This window comes from Bison bison, unplaced genomic scaffold (assembly GCF_000754665.1).
Source record: "Bison bison bison isolate TAMUID 2011002044 unplaced genomic scaffold, Bison_UMD1.0 scf7180017864239, whole genome shotgun sequence".
NCBI classification, from domain to species: domain Eukaryota; kingdom Metazoa; phylum Chordata; class Mammalia; order Artiodactyla; family Bovidae; genus Bison; species Bison bison.
Window position 1 is genome coordinate 1,569,107 of NW_011494811.1, and position 14,861 is coordinate 1,583,967.

At 41.2% G+C, this 14,861-nt stretch overlaps 1 protein-coding gene across 1 annotated transcript in view; it reads left to right on the plus strand.

The window, feature by feature from the left end:
- SYNJ2BP (synaptojanin 2 binding protein) overlaps window positions 1-6,892 on the plus strand; it is a 41,847-nt gene extending 34,955 nt beyond the window's left edge. Inside the window, exons 3-4 of the mRNA XM_010846674.1 lie at window positions 1,651-1,746; window positions 4,342-6,892. Of these exons, the coding sequence (XP_010844976.1) occupies window positions 1,651-1,746; window positions 4,342-4,482 (237 nt within the window). The 3' untranslated portion in view covers window positions 4,483-6,892. The remainder of the gene's footprint in view (window positions 1-1,650; window positions 1,747-4,341) is intronic.
- Window positions 6,893-14,861: the final 7,969 nt, after the last annotated feature.

A 14,861-nucleotide genomic window follows, 5' to 3' on the forward strand; every position in this document is an offset into this window, starting at 1 on the left:
AAGGAGAAAGCAGCACTAAGAGGATATTAAGAAACCTTAAGGGGAAAGGAAGGAAAATGGAGAGAATGTTTGTCGTAAGTTCTCAGTATTCTCAAGAAAGATAAGACAGGGATCTGCTGAGAAAAGAGATGGAATTGGAGTTTGATGGTAGGAAAGGTCTTGGGAACAGCTACCCGCTGCATGTGTATTAGGGAGTTCACCCGATGAGAAGGGTTGTAAAGGTACAGCAGAAGCCAGCTCGCATGGGTCTGTGGTGGAAAATGTGACTGTGTATCTTTCTCTCGGAATATTGAGCTCACTGATGACAAGGAAAAGAAATGCAGTGTGTTGCCCAGGACTGGAAGGATGGTAGAAGATCATGGTGATAAGGGATTCCAGTAGTTTTCCAAATGCCTTTTTGAAATAGTAGGAACTCCTAGATGTGTAAAAGGCATTGATGAGAATGCAGAGGAGATTTTCAGAGGTATAGGAAATATGGAGAAAGTAGATTTTTTTATCTTTTTTTTTTTTTTTAAGTTTGAGATATTGGAGCTGAAGCATCCCTAATGTTGAAGTGGAAGGCTTATGCCAGTTGGTGACTAGAATGGAATAGAGCTGGAATCCTTCAGTTTGGAAAGGTAGATGTTAATAAGGCCAGAGTGATGATGGAGTTATTCAGTAAGAATATTGACGGGGAAAAGACTGGAGGGATAGTTATGAACCTCTTGGAGAATAGAAACCGTGACAAGGAGGATGAGAAGGTTGAATAAGTAAATGACTTGAGCTTCAGCAGAGGAAAGAAGAGTTGGTGGGTCAGGGCAGAGGGGTAATAGTGCAGAACGAGCAGTAAGAGGCAAGAGCACCTTAGTGTTCTTCCAGGATATAAAACCCCTTAGCCCTGGCTTCTACAGTTTCTATGACTTTGGGTAAATTACCTAACCTTGCTAAGCTTCAGTTTTGTTTTGTTTTTTTATCGATAAAAATAACGTCTACCTCATAGGATTGTGATTACTCAATGAGATAATGTATGAAAGCACGTAGAACAGAACCTACCAAATAGATGTTCTTGCTGCCATTGCCAGGTATAAAAGCTATGGAGATTTCACATAAAGTGGGCTACGCAGTATCCCTTGAGTACAGCATAGACTAGATATCGCTCGTGGCCAGTGTCACTCCTGACACTGAGAAGTGTTGATAGCAGAGTCCTTCACATCTCTTACCTTTAGGTGGTAGGACTCAGCTTCACCAAAACATTTTTAGAAGTTTGTATCATCACAGAAACATGGTTTTTAGTAAATTTGAGGAGGATAGGAATATCCAAGGAATCAGTGGAAATTGTTCAGAATAGAACAAAAACAATAGAAGAGGCTAGTCGATTTATACCACATGAAACTAAATTGTGGGAGAGCTTCCTAGAGTTACGTTTCTAGAGCTGAAGCTGGCCCGGCCATGCCAGGGATTAAAAATATAAAGGGTATAGAGTGGTAACCTGGAAGACTGGTAGCTTTGAAGATGAAAAAGTTATTCTGAGTTCTAAGTAACTTTACCCCTTCTCCTAGCCCTCGGAATTGTCTCTGTTTTTAAATCTGTGGTCGCATGTAAGTAAATCTTTTGACTTATGAGAGTTCACATTCTGTATCTTTCACTACTTTTCCTTGCTGTTTTTGGCAGGTCAACGGCCAAGACCTAAAGAACCTGCTGCACCAGGACGCTGTGGACCTCTTCCGTAACGCGGGCTATGCTGTGTCCCTGAGAGTGCAGCACAGGGTAGGTGTCATTTGCCATCACCGGGTTTTTGTGACATTGTTATGAATTAATTATGTGGTGTAATCTTCAGTAGTGTGTTTGGCTTTTTTCCTTTCCCTCTCATTCTTTTGAAGGGATTATCTGTACATAGGCAAGGGTCTTCTGAGACTTCTAATCACTAAAGGAAATTCATAACTACATTTGCAACCCGGTAGCTTCAAAGTAATGTGCCCTAAAGATAAAGCTTGACAAGCAAATTAAAATAAATCGGGGAAAATATAACCGGGCCAATTTTATTTCTTAGTAGGAGAGGAAACATATGTCTTCCCTTGAACATTTTTATTTATGACACTCTTAAGTGACAGAGGTGGTAGGTTTTTTGATATATACTATGAGCTTTTCCCTACCATCATCATAAATGCTTTTCTTATCAACTTGGGGATCCTCTTGACCAAAGCCCTAGTGCTCAAAGGGGAGCTCCAGGAGAAAAGAAATGAGATTCAGAATTTGATCAAGACAGCTACCTATCCCTATATCCTCTCCTAAGTTCCTAGTATTTTATCATTTGCATGATAAGAAGAAAAGCCTGAGTGGACATAATCCTGTAGCATGAAGGACTTTGGAATGCACTTATAACACAGGTTCATTGTGTCTTTAAAGTTGCTCCTTCTTAAATTGATGCTGTCTTTGCCTCACCCAACTCCTGAGTGAGGCTTCAGAGACTGAAGAATTCAACAGGAGATAGTGAAAGAAGTGGAAAGGGCCCAAGGCATGAAAGATACCTGAGAAAACAGCCAGGGTTGCAAGCAGAATCTGGGCGTGATGGATTAGAAAACCAGGTCAGTAGGAGACATACTAGTATTCAGCTGCTTCTGCCTTGGCCCTTCTGTGTTTCTAAAGCATGGGAGAAAGTATTGATCTGCAACAGATAAAGGCAAGCAAATATAGGCACACAGTCTAATATGATTAGAGTTAATTTTGAAGGCATGTGAGTTCATTTTTTAAGGAAACATCCATAAATAACTCCAAACAAAACAGATTGTTCTGGTCAAGGAACTGGCCTATAAAAGCCGTGTCTTTCTATTGAGTATGTTCTCTCAGGACATCTCATCAGGAAATGAATGAAAGCTATAGAGGGGATAGAAGATAGAAAAGGTAGTTTTTTCAGTCTTGTCTTTCAGATTGAGGGGTCAGAGTTTCATGGACTAATGAAATTAAATCTAACTAAAACAAGACGGCTTCACAGTTACCAAGTTATCTATTACCAGTTAATGTCAATCTAATTCGAAAAGATACATGCCCCCAACATTCATAGCAGTGCTGTTTACGATAGCTAAGATGTAGAAGCAACAGTGACAGATGACTAGATAAAGAAGATACGGGGTGTGTTTGTATGTGGTAGTGGAATATTACTCAGCCATAAAGAATAAAATATTGCCATTTGCAGCAACATGAATAGATGTAGAGATGATCATATTAAGTGAAATAAATCAGAGAAAAACAAATACTGTATCATATCACTCATATGTGAAGTTTAAAAAAAAATGATGCAAATGAACTTATTTGTGAAACAGAAATAGACTCACAAACGTAGGAAAAAATTTAGGGTTACCAAAAGGGATGGTGGAGGCAGGGGAAGAGATAAATTAGGAGTTTCAGATTAACATATATACACTATTATATATAAAATAAATAATAAGAACCTTCTGTATAACCCAGGGAGCTCTATTCAGTATCTTGTAGTAACCTATGATGGAAAAGAATCTGAAAAAGAATATATTTATGTATATACTGAATCACTTGGCTGAAACCAACACGGCATTATAAATTAACTATACTTCAATTTTTTAAAATGGTTTTTTTAAAAAGTTGATGTTAAGAAAGGCTACCTTTTTCAAAATTGACTGAAATGGAGAAAAATTACCAGCCTCAAAAGGGAATGTTTTGGCAATGGAAAATTCTAACTGTTAGGATCTGAAATTTTTAAATTCACTTCCCTTGGGATCTTTCACCTCCATTCCATATGTTTCACCTTTATCTTTGCCTAGTATTACAGAATTGGGGATGAAGGACAGGACCCCAACTTGAGAAGGAGTAGGTACCTTTCAGGAATTGAAAAATATTTCTAAGTAATGGCATTGCGCCTGTCCCATTGCTCAGATCTGCTGTTATTACATGCTGACTACTGATAAATCTTTCTCGATAAACATTTCTAGAAAGATGGACACCCCTGCCCTTGCCCAGGAATTTCCAGGCTTCCTATAGGATCAGTAGGCTTCATTTCATATCTTCATTTTCCTGGTATGGTATACATATAGTTTAGTGGAGACAGTGCAGAAATAGAAAGAGGTTATCTGACTTACCCTTGGGTCCCTTAGGTCAGTAGCACAGCAAGGTTAAATGCCCTTCCATCAGACTTACTTTGTTTCCAAAGAATCAGTGGCATTGATGTATCAACTCAGGATAGAGAGAGGACACCTTCTGTTTGGTAGTGCTAAGGGCTTACAGCTCTGAGTGATACAGAGACTGCTGATCCAGGTAATGTGTCAGCTTGGACACTGCAGTTGTGGTAAACACACATTGTCACTAGAGTTAACATTTTTCTTTCCCTTCCAGTTACAGGTGCAGAATGGGCCCATAGGACCTCAAGGTGAAGGGGAGCCAAGTGGTATTCCCATAGCTATGGTGCTGGTGCCAGTGTTTGCCCTCACCATGGTAGCAGCCTGGGCCTTCATGAGATACCGGCAACGACTTTGAAAAACTTGCTTTCTTCCTGTGCTCCCAAAGAAGAAGATACATTTCTCTTTTTCTCTCACCCTCTCCTGCCAGTCTCCCATAACTTTTCCTCTACATAGCCAGCTCATGATTTCAAGAGACTGCTACCCAACCAGAATCTTGCTATTCGAAATCTCTGAATCCTCATTTTCTCATGGGAGAGTAAAGGCAGTGTCTGAAGGAAACCCAAAAGAAGGACTTGCCTAGAACAAACGAAGAGTTATATATTTTACTAGAACCGCCAATAGAAGTTCAGCTACAACCCAAAAAATGGGAAAGGTCTAGTCTTCCCATCACCCTGCAGTATTCCTTTTATTCTTACCTGGCATGCATCAAAGGCCAGCTGTAATAAGAGGAAAAAAGGATTTTTCTCTTTAATGATCTTCCTTGGGAAGTTTTTGTGGCCTTTTATTTAATTTCTAACTATTAATACCTACTTGGGCACCTACTTTGTATCAAACAAAGATGAATGAGAAGAACATTTCTACGTTTTAAAACAAATATTATATATACAGACACACACATATATATACATACATATTCATGTATGATGTGATAATAGTGATGCCTTATGGAGAATTAAAGAAGTGGAAAGCAACTCCAGTTTCTAGGTTTCTGCTGTAAGGATTAAGTGATAGTCTTAAGAATTCAGTATGTAGCAAGAGTAATAGAGTAAAGAGGATAGCAATCTGAGTCTTTTAAAAAAACGAAAACTAAAGCAACTAATTAAAAATCTTAGAACACTATTTCTTCTTCATAATACCTGTGGTGACAGCTGAGGTAAAATGCCATAATCCAGCTTTGTGCAAACAAGTCTTTAAAAAACTTGGGAGAGGTAAACGTAAATCTTACTAGTCTCTGGACTACTCTAGTGACTCTTTTGGTACCTTATAGTCCTGTTAAAGGATCAGCTGGAATGGCTGTAGTCAGAGCTATGAGGCCAAACCAACCCAGTGAAAAAACTCAGGCCATCTACCAGTCTTTCCTGTTTCTGTTAACAGGCAAACTCAGAGAGAGGGACTGCTCCCCAGCGGGACGGCCATGAAATCAGCTCTCCTTCAATTCAGTTAAGTTGAAATGGTTTGGATTGCTGATTTTTCTTTTTTTGAAATTTTCTAGGCACTGGTTATGGCTTTTAATGAATGAACTATTTTGCAAGGAAGAGGAAGAAAGTTTTGTTTGTTTTAGGGGCTCTGGAAGTTTGGTTTATGTTTTGTGAGGAAAACTTATGGATGAATGGATATTAGGGAATATCAAGGGCACTAATGAGGTTAAGAACCTCCTGTTCTTATGGTATTGAAGGTTGATTTTAAAGCACTCATGAGAGCTGAACCAAGGCTAGTTTTCTGGCTTAAAGAAAATCATTTCCATCCTCTACGTATACTTGGCAGGCTATAGGCTTTACATAATCTTGGCAGCAAGAGTATGAAAACTTTCCCTCAGGATTCAAGAAGGCAGTTGTGCCAATTTTTAGCATGGATAATCTGATAAGAATTTTACAAATGTCTGTTGGACATCAGGTTTGTTACGACTTTTACAAAGAAGCAAAATACATAGCCTCCATCCTGAAGGGTTTTTGTTTTTTGTGTTTTTTTTTTGTTCCATTTGGGAAGAGAACACTTTTACACATAAAATAGTATACAATTACCTCCATAGACAGGGCAATGCAAGTTAGGGTCAAATTTATATTGCAAACAACAAAAGGGATGGTTACTGAGAATTGAGGCAATTGAGAAAGTTCTGTGGAGGAAGAGGTCAAGTTAAGTACCCTTGAGTTCACAGTCTAGTTAAGAGAATTCATAAATAGATGAGAAGTTAAAAGTATATCATAAGGTTAAGTAATAGTTGAGAACAATAATAAAAGAAATGGCACTATTCAGAATATGATGCAGCAACAAAGAGGTGCACTTTTTTTTTAAAGGAATTCAGAAAAAGAAAGCTGTTGATGGCATCAGGCCAGAGTGGAAAGAGAAGGCTTTTAAAACAAAATCTCAGTTAAGACTTTGCCTCTGGGTCACCTATTTGTAGAAGAAGAAACTTTCTGTAAACGATCCTGAGGACTTCTGCCTTCAGACCTGACAGTTTAATACCTCTGAGACTCAACTTAGACAACCGCAGTCATAGATTCCATGGAGAAACCCTCACAGTATTCCACTTCTCACCTCAACCAGCCCCACTGTGGAGGCGCAGCCTCAGGTACCCTTCCTGTGTTGGGAGGAATGTACAGCTGCTTCTGCAGTGGGCCTGCTTTCCTCCCAGGATTCCTCTCACGGTTTAAACATTAACTCCTGAGAGGACCTTGAGACATACAACGGGAAGCAAGTGGCAAGCAGGATGGAAGGCTATTTCATCTTTTGTGTGTTGGTATATGTAAATAAAAACACCTATCACATCATTGGTAGAAGTTTTGCTTTGATAGTAGGGATTCTGATATACTTTAATAGTTCAGGTTTTCTCTGGAATTGTATTCAAAAGTCAATAGGGACTTCTCTGGTTGTCCTGGTTAAGAATCCACCTTCCAATGCAGGGGACGCAGGTTTGATCCCTGGTTGGGGGACTGAGGACCCTCCTGCCTCAAGGCAACTAAGCCTGCACCACAACTACTGAGCCCAAAGTACGCTAGAGCCTGAGAGTCACAGCCAAGACCAGATGCAGTCTAATTAATTAAAAAACAAAGATCAATATATTAAAAGGTTTAGGCAGGTATGCTACTTAAATTATACTGATTTCTGACTTTCTAGATAATTATAAGTGAAGTATTGGAGTCCATTGTAGGTCATTAAAACATTCATGCTCTTTGTAGATCAAATCTAACATTTCTATCACTTTATCAGTTGTATCTAATATTCCTCGCACCTAAATTCTATGTTCAAAATGTTCAAAGTTCTAAAGATTGAAAGAAAGTATCTTTTAAGACATTTACTTAAAACACTTCTCTACATTTATCATCCTATGTTATATATACAGTTCTAATGAGACATTGTTTGCTTCAATTCAGTTATCTTTTCCTGCCAAATTTTAACCAGTGCTATTAACTTATTCATACCATCTAGCCATGTGTAACAGAAAAAGGAAATGAATGCCTGTTAACTGCATTCTCTGCCAGGTGCTGAATGGTAACACTGTTGATGCCTCACAACTGTGAGATCTGCTGCTGCTGCTGCTAAGTCGCTTCAGTCGTGTCCGACTCTGTGCGACCCCATAGACGGCAGCCCACCAGGCTCTGCCATCCCTGGGATTCTCCAGGCAAGAATACAAGTGGGTTGCCATTTCCTTCTCCAGTGCATGAAAGTGAAAAGTCAAAGTGAAGTCGTAAAGTCGTGTCCGACTCTTAACGACCACATGGACTGCAGCCCACCAGGCTCCTCCATCCATGGGATTTTCCAGGCAAGAGTACTAGAGTGGGATGCCATTGCCTTCTCCGGCAGTAAAGACAGTAAAGAAAAGAGAATAAGTTCCTTCCTAAGATTGCATAGGTGGTAATAATAGAATCAGGATTTAAACTCAGGACTTCAGGTGCCACCACCAGTGATACTTCCTTACTGGCTGCTGCTAAGTCGCTTCAGTCGTGTCCGACTCTGTGCGACCCCATAGACCCCAGCCCGCCAGGCTCCCCTGTCCCTGGGATTCTCCAGGCAAGAACACTGGAGTGGGTTGCCATTTCCTTCTCCAATGCATATGAGTGAAAAGCGAAAGTGAAGTCGCTCAGTCGTGTCCGACTCTTCGAGACCCCATGGACTGTAGCCTACCGGGCTCCTCTGCCCTTGGGATTTTCCAGGCAAGAGTACTGGAGTGGGGTGCCATTGCCTTTTTACTGGCAGTGGTTCTCAAAGTGAGGTCTCTGGACAAAAGTATCAGCATTACCTGTGAATTTGTTAGAAAAGCAAATTCTGAGGGAGGTGGGAGGGGGGTTCAGGATTGGGAGCACATGTACACCCGTGGCAGATTCATGTTGGTGTATGGCAAAAGCAATACAATATTGTAAAGTAATTAGCCTCTAATTAAATTAAAAAAATAATAAAGATAATCTTAGAAAAGCAAATTCTTGGGCTCCTCCCTAGGAGTCAGAAATTTAGTAGGGCACCCAGAAATAAGTTTTAATAATCCTTCCAGGTAACTTGATTCACACTGAAGTTTGAGAATCACTGCTCTATGCAAATAGTCGCCTTTTTCTCAGGTTAGAATCACCTGGAGAGCTGATAAAAATTCTCACGTCCAGGCTGCACCTAGATCAATTAAGCGGAATCTCTTAAGGGTGGAAACAGGGCAGCAATAAAACAGTTCATCAGGTGATTCCACTGTGCATTGTCAGGAAAAAAAAAGCTATGGCATTTAAACCTAGACTCTATTTAAATTATTACATCCAGGCATTGCTCCAGCCCAAAATAAGAATCTCACTCAGGCCTTTTTGGAGCCCAGCCCTCCATTAGCTTATGCCTCAAGTATAGATGTGAAATAAGAAGTGGAGCATTCTTTGGCTGTTGATTTGTTAGGGACTGACCAACTTTCAGCAAAATGTATTAGCATGTTAGTGTGTGGATGTATTGGAACTGAATCATAGAACATTGGAACTAAAAGATTCTAGAATGAATCTGTCTTAAAGATGAGAAAATCAGGGCTCAGAGGTAAACTAACAATCCAGATTAGAGAGTCTTGCAGAAGTGCCCTTTCTGTCTTAAATGTCTTGAATGTATCCACTATATGAACATAGGTAAAACTATCCTTTTTATCTCGCTTCCCTCTTCTTTCTTTGGGCCTTGAATAAAGGTCAGAGAACTGATTGACAGCTGAAGGGTATTGCAAGCATCATGCCTGATTGGGAGATTGCACAGAATAATCTGAGAAAGATCTGCCCTCTTAAAAAAGCACAAGGTGAGAGTTGGGAGTTAAAGTTTAATTTGTGGCAAAATGAGGACTATAGTCCAGGAGACAGCATTTAAGATAACTGAGAAACTGCTCCAAAGAGGTAGGGGGGAAGTTCAGACTATGTGATTTTGGTGAAGGGGGAGTACATGCAATCAAACACACTTTTTTTTTTTTTGGCAAAAGCTTTCTACTAGTCATGAGGAGCAGCTGTTACCATAAGGATTAAGTGTTTTTCTAGGTATGAGGAGATACAAGAATTGGGCTCATAAAATCAGCTCCTGAAAATATCTAACTATCTGAAGACCTGTTCTGCTGAGTTTTCCCAGAGCACGGTGCCTCATTGCTATCTCCACCTTGAACTCCTTTCAGGGGTGTTGAAAATCAGTAGAGGAGCCTAAAAAGGATGCTGATCTTCTGCAGCAACTCATAATTTAATCCTTATAGAGGCAGATGGCAAGTGCCAATTTGGAGTTGACAGACCTAGTATCAAATTGAATCAGATGAGCTCTTCTGCAACTAATTTCAATAGTTCAAAACTAGAGAAGTATGGTTTGTTTTTAACATTGGACATCGTTTTTGTTGTGTAAATAAACAATTTTTTAAAATGAAACAACATAAGGTTCTCAACAATGTGGGAGAGTAGAGTTCATGTAATTTCATGTGAAGCTGATAAAGATTTTATTCCAATCTATTTTAGTCAAAATATATCTTTGGACAGATGGGGGGTTTTTCCTTCATTCAACAAACAAGTGCCTACCATGTGCATCAGGATCAACTGTTCTGAGAGGGACAGTGTTTGAAGAAGGGATTGTGGGATGGGCAGATGATGAAAAGGTGTCCATGACAATGACTCTCTCCAAAGATCCCATGCCAGGCCCTCCGTGAAGCCTTTTTCTCCACTGATCTATCCCACGTAGGTCTGGCTGTCTTTCACTTAGAACCTGCATAGGAGGACAGAGGATTCAGTCATTACCATAGCTTTTCTGAGATATATGTAAGCAGCTGGAAGGCAGGAAGTCGGCCTTATGTTTCTGTGTGAGCGGTATGTCAACTTGTTGGGTGACTCGAGGCTCTTTCAGACGTAAGTACAGACACTGATTCTTGGTGACAAGCAAAATTTTAAAAGGTGGGAGTGATTTTCTTGGAGGGTAGGGAGTAGCTTATAGAAGGGGTGGAAAAGGTAAACTCCCAGACCTCAAGATAGCACTAGAGATCAAGAAGGAAGGAAGAGACAGACCCCATGGGGCACTGCCACTCAGTGAATCACCTTCAGCCACCTTCCATTCTTTGTTTATTCGGCTGCGCCAGGTCTTAGTCACAGCCTGCAAACTCTCAGTTGTGGCCTTTGGGATCTAGTTCCTGACCAGAGATGGAATCCAGACTCCCTGCATGAGTCATGGCCCCAGAGTCACCAGGGAAGTCCCCCACCCTCTGTTCTTCTAGCCCTCCACCCAAGACTCAAATTCCCAGCTCAACCAACTACTGGCTTTATCACTTGGACAGGTCACTTAACCTCTGTGTTTGGGACTCCTTGTTGACAGAATGGGGCTGACAATTAAGCCCACCTCCTAGAGACACAGGAAAGTGAAAGTGAAGTCGCTCAGTCTGACTGTTAGCGATCCCATGGACTGCAGCCACCAGAGACACAGGAAGGACTAGATAATTCAGTACATGAAGGTTCTTAAGGGGCCTATGTTAGTTGCTTAGTCGTGTCCGACTCTGCAACCCCATAGACTGCAGCCCACCAGGCCTCTATGTCCATGGGAGTCTCCAGGCAAGAACACTGGAGTGGGTTGCCATTTCCTTCTCCAACAGGAATGATAGAAAGAAAGTGAAGTTGCTCAGTTGTGTCCGACTCTTTGCTATCCATCCCATGGACTGCAGCCCATCAGGCTCCTCCATCCATGGAATTTTCCAGGCAAGAGTACTGGAGTGGGTTGCCATTTCCTTCTCCAATGCATGAAAGTGAAAAGTGAAAGTGAAGTCCCTCAGTCGTGTCCTACTCTTTGTGACCCCATGGACTGCAGCCTACCAGGCTCCTCCACCCATGGGATTTTCCAGGCAAGAGTACTGGAGTGGGGTGCCATTGCCTTCTCCCTAGCAGATACTGAATAGATGCTAGCTAGTTTAAGGGACCGTTTTTAGTGGTCATTTTGACTTTTCACCTTGTGACCATTGTTTCCTTAAATGATACTATATCACATTAATGAATACTATAAGAGAATATGAAGATTCTCCTTACAAAGAAAGGAAGATTAAAAATAACTTTTAAAACAGCCAGACAATTCAGTGAGTATCATTAAAGCAGAAAAAGTCTCAAGGTGCTGTAATGTTATGTCATGATTCCCAAGGCTAAATTGGAAATACAAGTTATAGAAAATGACCTAGGAACCTCTTAAGTCAAGCGGAATCATGCACAGAAATGCGTAGCTGTTGAAAATACCATGACATTTTATTACAGTGGTAGATTTTTGCTTGTGTATATCGTTCTCTTTAAATTGCACATAATACTGTAAATCATTTATTACTGAGCCAGTATATAGACCCCCTGGGCTTCCCAGGTGGCTCAGTGGTAAGGAATTTGCCTGCCAATGCAGGAGACACAGGAGACACTAATTTGATCCTTGGGTTGGGAAGATCCCCTGGAGGAGAAAATGGCAACCTCACTCTAGTATTCTTGCCTGAAAAATCCCATGGACAGAGGAGCCTGGCAGGCCACAATCTACTGGGGGCCATAATCCATGAGGTCACAGTCAGACACAACTGAGCATGCGCTATGTGCTAGGTGCTGAAGATACAAATATAAATTAAATAGGGTCACTCTAAGCTGAAATACAGAGAAGGCGATGGCACCCCACTCCAGTACTCTTGCCTGGAAAATCCCATGGACGGAGGAGCCTGGTAGGCTGCAGTCCACGGGGTCACAAAGAGTCAGACACGACTGATCGACTTCACTTTCACCCACTAGACCACCAGGGCAGAGACGGCAATGGCAACCCACTCCAGTGTTCTTGCCTGGAGAATCCCAGGGACGGGGGAGCCTGGTGGGCTGCCATCCATGGGGTCGCACAGTCGGACACGACTAAAGCGACTTAGCAGCAGCAGCAAGCTGAAATAACTTATCATCTGAAAGGGAGGGAGTATTTGCTGGTGATTTTTTAAAAAATATTTTTACTTATTTATTTGCCTGTGCCAGGTCTTAGTTGGGGCATATGGGATCAAGTTTCCGAATCAGGGATTGAACCTGGGTCCTCTGCATTTGAAGAGAACACTCTTAGCCACTAGACCACCAGGGAAGTCCTGTTGGTGATCTTGATGTCAAAGTATTCTGATTTCACCTAGAAGCAGTACATTCGAGTTGTGAAGCTCTTAGGGGTGTGTGCTAAGTCACTTCAGTCATGTCCAACTCTTTGTGACCCTATGGACTATAGCCTGCCAGGCCCCTCTGTCCATGGGATTCTTCAGGCAAGAATGCTGGAGTGGGTTGCCATGCTCTCCTCCAGGAGATCATTCTGACTCAGGGATCGAACCTGCATCTCTATGTCTCCTGCATTCTCAGGCGGGTTCTTTACCATTAGTGCCACCTGGGAAGCCCCGTAAAGCTCTTTATTCGTGCATGCTGAGTCTCTTAAGTCATGTCCAATTCTTTGCGACCCTATGGACTGTAGCCCACCAGGTTCCTTTATCCATGGGATTCTCCGGGCAAGAATACTCTCACCTATTATGTAATAGGGTTACAGTTGGTTGCTCTCCTGTGGTAAGCCCGTTTGCTGTTTCTTTTTTATCTGCACATCTTTTTGAGACCAACATTCACATCCCAAAAGGCAATTGTAATCAAAGGAAGACAAAAGGAAGGCAGTATTTTAAGGAATTCTGATCAGAACCAAGTTCTTAACAGCCATATTCTCTTGCCTGATGTAGATACTTGTAGAGAGATTTCAAAGCACTTCATCTGCTTACCTGATACATTTGATGATAGTGTAATAACCTATGGTATAAGCAAGCATTGCTCTATCTAAGGAATCAAATTACTGCAAACATTAGGTCCTGTTTCTAAATGTTTTCCTTTCTTTTGCAGGGTGATAAATGGGAGAGGGAGAGAGCTGACGTGCATTTTTCAAATGCAAGTCAATCATTAGCAGAGTCATTTACAAAAGAACTTTGTATTTCCTGTAATCATTAAATTGATTGACCAGTCAAGAAAATATGATCCTTCTTTCTGTTTTGAGATTTGCAAATGGCATCATCAAATTGAATCCCATTTTTTTTTTCTTAATAAATGGAATGTGGTTTTAAAACTTTTACTTAGTTATTTGGCTGCCTTGGGTCTTAGTTGTGTCACTGGGGATCTTCCTTGCAGCATGCCAGGTCTTTCTTGCGGGCTTCCTTCTCTAGTTGTGGTGCTGATGCTCAGTAGTTGCTGTGCGTGGGTTCAGTAGTTGGGGCACTCAGGGTTCATTGTGCCGGGCATGTGGGATCCTAGTTCCCCTTTTAATTCTGTATCTGCAGTGCCAATTTGAATATGAGTTTCTTATTACTGTTTTTTATGTTGAACATTGTTTTTATTGTGTAAAGTACAGATACGTTGTACCCCCAAAACATGTTAATATTTTAAATTTTTTAATTTATTTTTTTAATTTTTGAGTGCCCCGGGTCTTCATTGCTGTGTACACGTCTTTTCCCTAGTTGCAGTGTGTGTGGGCGACTCTCTAGTTGCAGTGTGAGGGCTCCACGTTGATGTGGCTGCTCTTGTTATGGTGGCTTCTCTGGTTGTGGAGCACGGGCTCTGGGGCATGGGCTCAGTTGTCTTACGGGTATGTGGAATCTTCCTGCACCAGGGATTGAACTCGGGTCCTCTGCATTGGCAGGTAGAGTCTTAACCATTGGACCATCAGGGAAGTCCTGCTGGTCCAGTGGTTATGTGAGATGGTCCAGAAGTCCAGTGGAAGAGAGAAATAGATTTAAGGGCCTAGATCTGATAGATAGAGTGCCTGATGAACTATGGAATGAGATTCGTGACATTGTACAGGAGACAGGGATCAAGACCATCCCCTTTGGAAAAAAAATGCAAAAAAGCAAAATGGCTGTCTGGGGAGGCCTTACAAATAGCTGTGAAAAGAAGAGAAGCAAAAAGCAAAGGAGAAAAGGAAAGATATAAGAATCTGAATGCAGAGTTCCAAAGAATAGCAAGAAGAGATAAGAAAGCGTTCCTCAGCAATCAATGCAAAGAAATAGAGGAAAACAACAAAATGGGAAAGACTAGAGATCTCTTCAAGAAAATTAGAGATACCAAGGGAACATTTCATGCAAAGATGGGCTCGATAAAGGACAGAAATGGTATGGACCTAACAGAAGCAGAAGATATTAAGAAGAGATGGCAAGAATACACAGAAGAACTGTACAAAAAAGATCTTCATGACCCAGATAATCACGATGGTGTGATCACTGACCTAGAGCCAGACATCCTAGAATGTGAAGTCAAGTGGGCCTTAGAA